Below are 11,356 nucleotides of genomic sequence, written 5' to 3'. Positions count from 1 at the left end.
TTTTATTGACAAATGATTACTTAATTATAATCACAACGATGTAATTATAATTTTTATTTTCATTGCACTATACGTAATATACAAATTATATAAAGTCTATAATACATCCATTTGTATCATATTTATTATATACATAATTGTCTTATAAATTGTGTATTTTTCCTTATACACATTTTATACGATTTTATTGGCGACACAATATGTAACAATAATAATAAAAATAATATTACGTTTATATGTTATACAATTAATGTTTATATTTCACATTTCATTGATCTCACCTATTAATTTGTAATTTCTCAATATAATAAAACTTTTATCAGATATAATAAACTTATTATATTTTTTTTCAATTGCTAATGCCTATTGTAACGTTTTAAAATAAACATGACAGTATCTTATAGAGAATTTGTGAATCATTCTTATTAATGCATACTGCAATTCATTTATATTTCTCAAAGAGATGTAAAATATATTGAATACTGCAATCTTCATGCAAATTAGCGACAATTGTATTTTGGACAATTATAATTTTAGAGTTTGTTAAATGAATGGTTACAGAATAGATAAGATTAGAAGACTTAACAGTATTGTATGTGGTTATATTCTGAGTATATAAATTATGTATCTTTTTGTGTTTTTGAAATAATTCATTTGGATGACTCAGAGAACTAAATGACTTCCTAGAAATAGATTGACACTTTTCATTTTCTAAAAAGAATTTGAATAGATTTAAATTATTAGTTGTGTCATTTATCAACGCTGTATCACTCACATCTAAATGTTCATTGTTTTCAAAATGTTTAATGGTATTATAGTTATTCTAATATATATCTATCTTATCAAGTTTCTTTTTATCGTTGATAAATATATCATTGCTTGATCTATCTGAATTAATAGTAATATTTATAGGAGCAATGTGTTTCAATTGTCTTAATCTTTCAAATCTGGGAATCATTTTTTTTCCTCATTTTCTATTTATTCCTGCTATCTTGAATCTCATTATTATCCTTCTTTTTATTGTTAGAATTTTTTGATAATAATCTTATTAGGTCATTGTCTTGTAAATTTTTTATACAGTGCAATGCACTCTTTTAAATATGCATTCTTGTATAAGTTACAGAGTGTAAATCATCTATTTATTATTTTTAATAGCATTTACATAAAGTACATTTTCAAATTGGTTAAACACATTTTTTTATTTCCTTGACGATTAAGCCCTTTTTGATTTTTAAATTGTACAGTATAAAAGTTTTCTATCTTGGAGTAAAATTGATGAACGTTCATTGTCACAAATAAGAATCAATTGTCAAGAGACTATAATTTTTTAAAAACGTAATATAAATTTCAAAATATGACAATATATCTCCTATTAGTGAGAATGTTTTCATCATATTGTTCTGTCAATGCATCCACTGATATACAAGAAGATTATTATATCTCATGATATAAAAATTCTGAAAACGATATTTGCAATATTTTTCTCAAGTTTCCTTGTTTGTTTAATCGTTAAACTTGACCAATTGAAAATAATATTTAAGAAGATAAACGTGTATTATAAGTACCTTACGAACGTAATACGTATTCTTCCAAAAAGGTTAGAATTCAGGAATGAATTACTTTCTATTGTCGTCCATCGATGTTACCGTAGAAATTTTTTATTTCTAATGTATCAATGAACGATACGAAGAAATAATAATAATTATAATAAGAGGGGGGAGGAGGGAAAGAAAAAAGAAAAAAGAAAGGAAAAAAAAAAAAAGAAAAAAAAGAAGTTCAACACGGAAGATAAAACTCGAGATAGTTTCTCGTTAAAACGAAATAAAAAGCTTTCAATGAAAATCTTATTCGATTGTGGATGAGTTTTGGCACCATAAGTGTTTACCGCTGAGGAATGTGAAATATAAGCATCGATGACTTATTATTGGGTATAAACATCCGTTGAGCTCAGAGGTTCGCGCGAGTCTTAAAGAATAAAACACATACGTTTACAGTTTAGTTAGTAATACACTCTCCCTCCCTCTCAATCCTCCCACTTTCTCACTCTCACTCTCTCTCTCTCCCTCTCTCTCTCTCTCTCTCTCTCTCTCTCTCTTTCTTGAATTACAAAACTGAAAAGATCAAATCTAGACAGTGGAGAAGCATATATATAACAAGCTTAAAGAAAATTATGATCGTTAATCAAATGGCGCACGTTACATTTTTATAACATTCGAAAATACATTTTCATAAAAAATACATTTACATATTTACGAATTTTTCTCGTTTTCGTTATAAAATATTAAAAGCAATCTTTCGTTCGACGAGGATATTATAGAAAATGAAATCTCATATCGAAATAATGCGATTGATTTTAAATAAAAATAGGAAATGTTCATAATCGTCACCTTTTCCCGCCATTTCGTAATGGCCGATCACGAGGAATACGTACTCGGCTGGAAGGTAACGTGCGCAGTAGTCGGCATTGAGGAGCCGCAAACGCGAGCTCTTCGTTAAAGCCGATCGGTATTGTTTCTGATCGTAAGTTCGTAGAGTCCGATCGTCCTCCCTGACGTTACTTTTCTTTTTTAGTTCTCCTTTTTTTTTTCTTTCTCCTATTCTCACTTTTGCCTCTTTTTCTATTCCAACGAGTAGGTTAGGAGCGGGCAGGCAGGCAGGCAGGCGGGAGGAGGGGATTAACGCGCGCGTTAAAAGAGAAAAGCTGTCGGTAGGTAGGTGGAGTCGGTATGCGAGAGAGACAACAATTTTTCGTCGTAGTTACCTGTTAAATATTTCTCGCGGAGAAGCAAAACTGAGAGAACGGAGAATTGCGAAGGAAAAACAAAAAAAAAAGAAAGGAAGAAAAAGGAAGGGGAAGGGAAGAGGAGAAGGAGGAGAGGAGAAGGGAAGGCGTCGACGTTGCGTCGTAAATAAAGAAGGCGCGCGGCAAAGCAACGGAGAGAGAGAGAGAGAGAGAGATAAAATCAAGCAACGTGCGTGTGTGCGAGAGGGAGAGACAAGAGACAGCACTAGGCTGTTATGGCGAATGTGCTCAAAGGTGATTGGTCAGTCCGTTGGCTATTATGGCCGGCGATTGGTGCGTGCGAAGGTAGCGCGACGTAGGAGCGCGTAAGAAGAAGCGTCGAGTAGAGTGTGCGCGGAGCGCGGCAGTCGCTCGCGGCCGAGAAGAGTGAAAAGAGCGAGGAGAGGAGAAGAGACGCTCGTTCGCTCGCTCGCTCGCTCGCTCGTTCGTTCATCCACTCGTTCATTCGTTCGTTCGTTCGTTCGTTCGTTCGTTGCTTGATTGCTTGCTTGGTTGCTCACTCGTTTGCTCGTGGTGGCGCGTTGCCTTGTAAGGCGGAGGTGAGGAAGAGAGAGAAAGAGAGAAAGAGGGGGGAAAGAGAGAGAGAGAGAAAGCTCGTGCGCGCTTCTTGCGCTCGTGTGAACGCGCGTGGAAGTGTATTTGTGCACGCGTTTGTGTGTGTCCTGTGTTGTACGTCGGAAGAAAGAAAGAAAGAGAGAGAGAGAGAGGAGGCTATACGCACGCCGCCGGATGTTCTAACGACGAAGAGGAAGAAGACGAAGACGAGGAAGAGGAAGGAAACGAAGAAGACGACGATTATTATTATCTCGCAAGGATACGAAATTACGAGGAGAAAAAGGAAAAGGAAGAAAAGAACGGAGGACGATCGCCGCCGTCGCCGAGGAGGGCGCGCACGGTTTTCCTCTCGTGGCAGTAGTGCCAAGAAGAAGAGTAGTAGAAGTAATAATAGTCGTAGTAGTAGTAGGAATAGTACTAGTAGTAGTGTTGGTGGTGGTGTTATTGGTGGCGGTGGTAGTGGTGGTGGTAGTAGAGGAGGTAGTGTGGTGTGGTGGTGGTGGAATAGTAAAAGTAAGTAGTGGTAGTAGTAATATAGTGTTGATGGTAATAGTAGTGGTACCAGTATAGAAGCGGCATGCACGCTTCTACTGCTACTGCTGTTGCTGCTGGTGTTGCTGGTGCTTGCTGCTAGACTTTTCGAAGGCGATCGTTCGAGGAAAAAAACGAAAAGTCTATTTGCCTGTTGTACAGCTCCAAGAGTTAGAAGAGAAGAATTTTTTAAAGTGCTATCTGAGATAGTTCGTTGGAATAACGAGGCGAGAGAGAAAAAACAAAGTTGGGTGCTCTCTCTCTCTCTCACGTAAAGTAAAAAAGAAAGCAAGAATAAGGAGTGAAAAAAAGCGCGTGCGAGGGAATTAATATACGAAGAGAATATACGAAAGCAAAGAGAGGAAGAGAGAGAGAGAGAGAGAGAGAGAGAGAGAGAGAGAGAGAGAGAGAGAGAGAGAGAGAGAGAGAGAGAGAGAGAGAAACGTCGAACGTTTGTACGCAGAGGAGACAAAGGCCACGGCGACGGCGGCGGTAGCGGAGGTGGTGGTGAAGGTAGCAAAGGAGGAGGAGGAGGAGGAGGACGACGAGGACGAGGTGGAGGAAGAGGAGGAGGAGGCAACGGTAGCGGCGGCATAACCTCCAAGCACCGAGAGACCGACGAAGCTGAGTTTCGTGTCGCGCGCGCGTCACGAAAATATCCATTCCCCCTTGCCCTCTTCTTCTTCTTTTTTTCCGTTCGTTGCGTTTTCCGGACGACGACGACGACGACGACGACAACGACGACGACGAGGACGAGGACGACGAGGACAAGAACGTGAACGCGTTTGCCGAAGAAGAACATCGTTCTATCGTTCGTTAATTGTTCGTGAAATCGTGAAATCGTGTATCATACAAAGGGATTTATTATTTTCTTTTTTCCTTACTCGGCTCCTATTCTCATTCTATTTGAATTATATTATATGTATATCGGTGTCTCTCTTTGGGCTTCCATAACGTCTCGTGTGCTAGCGAGAAAAGAAAAAGGAACACGTGTTAAAACGATCAAACGACGAAATTAATACGAACGAAAGGAAGAATTCTAATAATATTAATTAAAATAAACGTGATCGTCGTTATATATATACGCGTTAGGTTATAAACGCGAATACCGGTTATTATTTATCTTAGTGCTTGGCGAAACGGTTGATGGATGAGACTGGCAGGATGCTGCAGCACGGAGGTTCGGGTGTCGGTTTGATGGGAGCTAACCAGGGTCAGGGGGCCCAAAATACAGCCGGTTACGGCACTATGGGACCGGTTGATGGTTCCGCCGCCCAAGGTCCCGACCAAGCTGTCGAGGCTAGAAAACAGGACATCGGCGAGATATTACAACAGATAATGAACATCACCGATCAAAGTCTGGACGAGGCACAAGCAAGGTATGAAAACAAACTTTCTCATCTAATATGATTATTTTTTATTTGATCCTTGATATCGGTACTTTGTTCGGATATTTTCATTCTTTCTTTCTTTTTTTTCTCTTACTATCTTTTTTCCACCCCTTCATTCAAATACTATTCGAAGAAGAAAGAGAAGAAAAAGAAAGAAAAATTGTACGCGCGCGATTAAATTACACGATTTTTTTCATCGAATATTTATATTTATTTCACGATATATATATATATATATATGTGTGTGTGCGTGTGTGCGCGTGTGTATGTATGTATGATGTATGTATGTATGTATGTATGATGTATGTATGTATGTAAGTATGTATGTATGTATGTATGTATGTATGTATGTATGTATGTATGTATGTATGTATGTATGTATGTATGTATGTATGTATGTATGTATGTATGTATGTATGTATGTATGTATGTATGTATGTATGTATGTATGTATGTATGTATGTATGTATGTATGTATGTATGTATGTATGTATGTATGTATGTATGTATGTATGTATGTATGTATGTATGTATGTATGTATGTATGTATGTATGTATGTATGTATGTATGTATGTATGTATGTATGTATGTATGTACGTACATTTGTACATAATATATATATGTATGTAATACATAGATAATATATAATATATATATATAATACATAGATAATATGTAATATATAATATATACATGTGTACATATATATATATGTATATAATACATAGATAATATATATAATATATATATGTATATAATACATAGATAATATATATAATATATATATATGTATATAATACATAGATAATATATATAATAGATATATATATATATATACTTTCGACGATTTCAACGCCGATCGAGAGAACATGCTCGAGAGCGTACGATAAGAGAGAGCTCTTTATCTCTGCGAATTAATATTTGCTTATAATCGCTAACGTCACGGATCCTCGTGTGCGCCGAATAATCCCTCGGAAACGATTCGCGTTCCGATCGTGTTCTCTCTCTCTCTCTCTCTCTCTCTCTCTCTTTTTCTATTTTTCTCTTCTCTTCATTCTTTATATCTCGTACGTTTTATGTTACAGGAAACACACACTGAATTGCCACAGAATGAAACCTGCCCTGTTCTCGGTACTCTGCGAGATCAAAGAGAAAACAGGTGAGCGATTATTCACATGTATAACATGTTTTTTCTTTTATTCTTTTTTTTTTCTTTTTTTTTTTTCTCTTTTTTTTCGCCGCTATTTTCTTCATTAAATATTCACCGTGTTTCTCTTCCTTGTCGATATATTTAACTTAACATAAGTCTCGTATATGTGCATATGATATAATATATTTTTATTATTCTTTCGATAATCGAATGCTTTTCTTCTCGTAATTACTTATTAATGATTATCGTTACGACGACAGTCCGAAACTATTTTTATATATCATAATATGTATATATATATATAAAAATTGTCTATAGTAAATCGAATTAATCGGGCCATATAGGTTCAAATTTTTATGATAAATATTTCTAAATATATTTCTAAAATGGAATATATTTTTCTTTTTCTTTTCTCTCTCTCTATTTTTTTTTTTTTTTTTTTTTTTTCTTTTTTTTGAAAATTTCCCCGTAAGAGGAATCGAGATCGTCCTTCAGAAGAGAAAAATCTGATGAAGGAAAAAGGAGAAAAGAAAAATTGTTTCAACTTTATCATAAAATGAAATAGTTCTTTCTTTTTAAAAAGGGCTAATGAATGGGCTCAAAGATAAATATTTTCTATTTGATTATTTATCAATTTTATTTACCAACTTGACAATAACAAATCGGCCACACCCTTTGATCTTTCCATCGTATCAAAGTTTAATCATTAAATGAAGTTAATCTCATACACCATTCAATATCTATAATAAATAATCTTAATAAATATTAAGAGGAAACTCACATAATACGGAATTGACAAGACGAATGCCGGTTAAGTGACGCGCCGCTTTCATTGCGTCGTGTTTCTCGAATAGTAACGTGAACATTCTAGAAGTAAATAGAATATTCTAGTTTCTCCTAAATATAAAATTCTATCACGATTGTTAAACTTTTCATCATTGGTAATTACCTATGAGCATTCATGACGATTAAAATCAATTCACACATTTCAATTCAATAATATTATAATAAATATTATAATATGTCGCTTGACATATTTTTTGTTATTTCTTCTCTAACGCGACATTGTACGAAGTACTACTGTTTCTATAGTAAAAAAATAAAAATTAAAAAAAATTAAAAAAAAAAAAAAAAAAAAAAAAAAAAAAAAAAAAATCCTTTACCGACATCGTTGTCGTCGTTGACTACGATCTCTGATACAAACAAAAAGGAAAAAAAATTTTTTTTTTTTCTTTCTTTCTTTTTTTTTTTTTTTTTCCATGACAACGATCGATGATCGAACTAACACACGCACGACGAAAGAACGAATAAAAATGTGTGAATGATGTTATCTACCTTTAAATAACATCATACATGTTAACGTTAAAATCATACATTAAAGACCGAACAACACGCGATCGGAATTAAAGATCTAACTTAGAATGTATTTGAAAATTTTTTAAACGATCTTTATATCTCTTTCTCACGATATTAGAATCTGATTTTTACAACACGAACTCCATTCTTCATATATTTCCTTATTTTCTAAAAAAAAAAAAAAAAAAGAAAAAAAAAAAAAAAAAAAAAAAAAAAAAAAAAAAAAAAAAAAAAATTCACTTTTTAATGTCGTCGAATTAATAAAAAGAAAAGCAAAACTTGTGTTACACGCAACTAGTTAGGATTTACATATACTTTGTCGTTTGGGTGTTTCCTAAGACTATCGACGATAACGTGATTATCGCATTACTGTCTCGATCTTTTCGAAAAGATGGGGTGATTCTTAAATAGAGCGAGTGAGAGAGAGAGAGAGAGATCCCTATCTCGAGCAAAGGAATATGTCGTTTGGACCCCTTCCCTTTCTCTTTCTCTCTCTAGCTGCACCCTTACGAGTCCGACCCCTGCGCACCCATTCGAAACTCGTAAACATAATTTTTATGCGATGTTTGGATTACTTTTACGCGCGGATCAAGAGACCACGAAACGCGCAATTATTTTTCGACCGTTCTGCGGGTGTGCTCAAAATGAACGAAATAGAGGAGGGGTTGTTTCTCCCTTTTCATTCCGAAGCTTTTCCTACGAGTACTGTTTAGTAGGGTGAACTATACTCCCTCGTACGACACACCCCCGCTTCCTCCCCTTTCTACTTTCCCTTTTCTATTTGTATTTTTCTTTTTTTTTTTTTATATAGAATATAGACGTATATACACATACAATACTACAATACATATTCATATATATATATATATATATATATATATATATATATATATATATATTGAATATTGAAATTTAGTAAGAGTCAAGAAGCTTATGTTCGAGTGAACGAATGGTGCGAATGACTATTTCTATCTCTCTTTCTCTTTGTCAAATGTACGATGTCTTCTCGATGATAATATGCCCGTAAGGAAAGATATATGAAAAAATGTGTTCGCGCGCGGGCGCACGTGAATTATAGTTAAATAAGCTTGGAAAGTGGTAGAGATCGAGAAATATCGAGAGAGAGAGAGAGAGAGAGAGAGAGAGAGAGAGGGAGGGAGAGGGAGAGGGAGAGAGAGAGAGAGAGATAAGGGAGGAAAAGAGTTGGAAAATGTAGTAAGATGTGAAGAGAGAAAACGGTGAGTTAGGGAGAAAGAAAGAAAGAGAGAGAGAGAGAGAGAGAGAAGCTGTGGTGGCTTGCGCCAGAGTTTATGGGCAATGCCTGACGAGGCAGTGAAAAAGTACTAAAACCAAGAGGAACAGATAAACGCTATGTTAAGCAGACCATTTTACCAGCCATTTAATATAATCGGCTCTCTCGCGAAGCCTCGGATAACTTCGGATCAGGGCCGTACGAATTGGTCTCTCTCTCTCTCTTTCACTCTCTCTCTCTCTCTCTCTCTCTCTCTCTCTCTCTCTCTCTCTCTCTCTCTCTCTCTCTCTCTTTCATTCTTTTTTTTTTCTTTCTTATGAATTTCTATCTCAGTTTCTCTTGATCGGATAACGTCGATATTTATTCGAATTTCTTCGACGACGAGTGGTCTCGATTTGTCACGGTCGAACGGGTCCGAGTTTCTCGGACGTTTGACACCACCACTGATATCTTTTCTTTTCGTCGAAGGTAAAAAAAAAAAAAAAGGAAAGAAAAAGGAGGGGCAAAAGAAAAAGAAAGGAAAGAAAAAAAGCCGTTTTGGATAAACCCTCTTTTCGCTTCGTCTCGATTTCCCGTGGGAGGACCACGATAGAAAGAGACTCCCCTCGAAATCCGTGGGATTTTCTTTGGCCTACCTTCTCTCTGAACGAACTTCTAATCCCTTTTTTTCTCCGCCCCCCCTCCCCCTTTATTTTTCTCTTTCTATCTATTTATCTATCTCTCTCTCTCTCTCTCTCTCTCTCTCTCTCTCTCTCTCTCTCTCTCTCTCTCTCTCTCTCTTTCTCTATTTTTCTCTCTCTCTATCTCTCTCTCTCTCTCTCATCTTGGACACTTTTATTCCTTAGTGTGGTTCCTTTTTTTGTTTGGGACGATTTCGAATCTTCGTATGAAAAGTTCACGGTTTCATGCTCACGTCTCGTAAAAAAGAAAAAGAGAGATAGATAGAGAGAGAAAGAGAAATAGACATATGGAATTCGATTTGTTAAAAGCAAAAGAGTCGCATCGAGCTAGTTAACTCCGATTTCGCGGCTTTAAAACAATGCTAACGCGGTTGAGTTCCCGTGCAACAATTAAAAATCCATACTCGATTTGGACGACGGCCAGCAGCGGTATGTAATTCTATTTCGTCGTAACACGCATACATGGTTTCACTTTTGCTCGCTCACAACGCTGACACTTTTCCTTTCCCCTCTCTTTAATATCTCTCTCTCTCTCTCTCTCTCGTTCTCTCTCTCCCTTCTCTCTCTCTCTTTCCCCCACCTTCGTAAAGAGAACGACGAGGAGAAGGTCATCGAACTTGGTGATTTCGATTTCTTCGATCAATAGTTCCCATCGATCGATCGATCGATCGATCGATTGATCGTTAGATAGATGGATAGATTTATTGATCAAATGTTAACGACGTTTAACGAGTTAATTGGACGCGGCGTACTGGTTTAATTAGAAGCTATCAGACGATCTTCCGCATATCATTCTTTCGATTTCATTTTTATTTTTATCATTTCATTCGATCGATTATTTTTTCCTTTCTCTTTCTGTTGATCCTCTTTGCAGTATTCTAAGGTGTACCAGAGAGAGAGATAGCGGAAAAAGATTGTGGCTCTTCTCGAAGATCCTTAGAAGAGAGGAGGATCACGTTGCTGGACCAATGGGGAAAGAGAGAGAGAGAGAGAGAGGAAGAGAGAGGAAGAGAGAGAAAGACTTCGTTTCGCATTCCTCTACGTATCTTATTCGTTTTGCGATTTTGCTCTCTTTGCGGCACGACTTCCCTCTTGGCGGTTCCCTAAGGGCTCCGACGGTCCTAAGGCCCTACTACCTACTCCGATATATTGTCGGGGAGATCATTATTTGCGCGCTTTACGAGTCTCTTTCTCTTTTTTTTTCTCTCTCTCTCTCTTTCTCTCTCTCTCTCTCTCTCTCTCTCTCTCTCTCTCTCTCTCTCTCTCTCTCTGTCTCTCTCTTTCTCTTTTTCTCTTTCTCGTATCTTTCATTTGCGTCGATGTCTTTCGACAGATACTAAAAAAAGAATTGACAATGTCGAAAAAGAGAATCGATGGATTCCATTTCGTTGGAACTTTTCTTCGTTGTTTTTTTTTTTTTTTTTAATAAACACACTTCGATATTATACGTCGTAATAATATTAATAATTATAAACTGACATAGTAATGACTGAGTTAATAACAGGCATGATGTTCTTATTATGGTTCGTTGCTAATTATTACATTTCTTTATTCCCGTTAATCATTTTCTACATTCTACATTTAATAGTCGATAAAACATGATTGGTTACATATATACAATATTTACACACACACAC

At 36.0% G+C, this 11,356-nt stretch overlaps 1 protein-coding gene across 8 annotated transcripts in view; it reads left to right on the top strand.

Moving 5' to 3' along the window:
- Positions 1 to 2,451: 2,451 nt before the first annotated feature.
- Positions 2,452 to 11,356, top strand: part of exd (PBX homeobox extradenticle) — a 56,057-nt gene continuing 47,152 nt past the window's right edge. For 5 of the 8 annotated variants that reach the window (XM_085657312.1, XM_085657314.1, XM_085657315.1 and 2 more), the window contains exons 1-2: positions 2,728 to 5,268; positions 6,367 to 6,440. In XM_085657312.1, coding sequence (XP_085513438.1) covers positions 5,036 to 5,268; positions 6,367 to 6,440 — 307 coding nt within the window. In that variant the 5' untranslated portion in view covers positions 2,728 to 5,035. Of the gene's footprint in view, positions 2,521 to 2,726; positions 5,269 to 6,366; positions 6,441 to 11,356 lie in introns of those variants that run through there. The other 3 variants (XM_085657311.1, XM_085657310.1, XM_035866588.2) reach the window with 3 other exon arrangements.

Source organism: Vespa mandarinia, chromosome 5 (assembly GCF_050613455.1).
Source record: "Vespa mandarinia isolate Hongniang chromosome 5, ASM5061345v1, whole genome shotgun sequence".
Taxonomy (NCBI): domain Eukaryota; kingdom Metazoa; phylum Arthropoda; class Insecta; order Hymenoptera; family Vespidae; genus Vespa; species Vespa mandarinia.
Note: the sequence above shows the minus strand (reverse complement) of the source record. Positions and strands in the feature narration are given on the sequence as shown.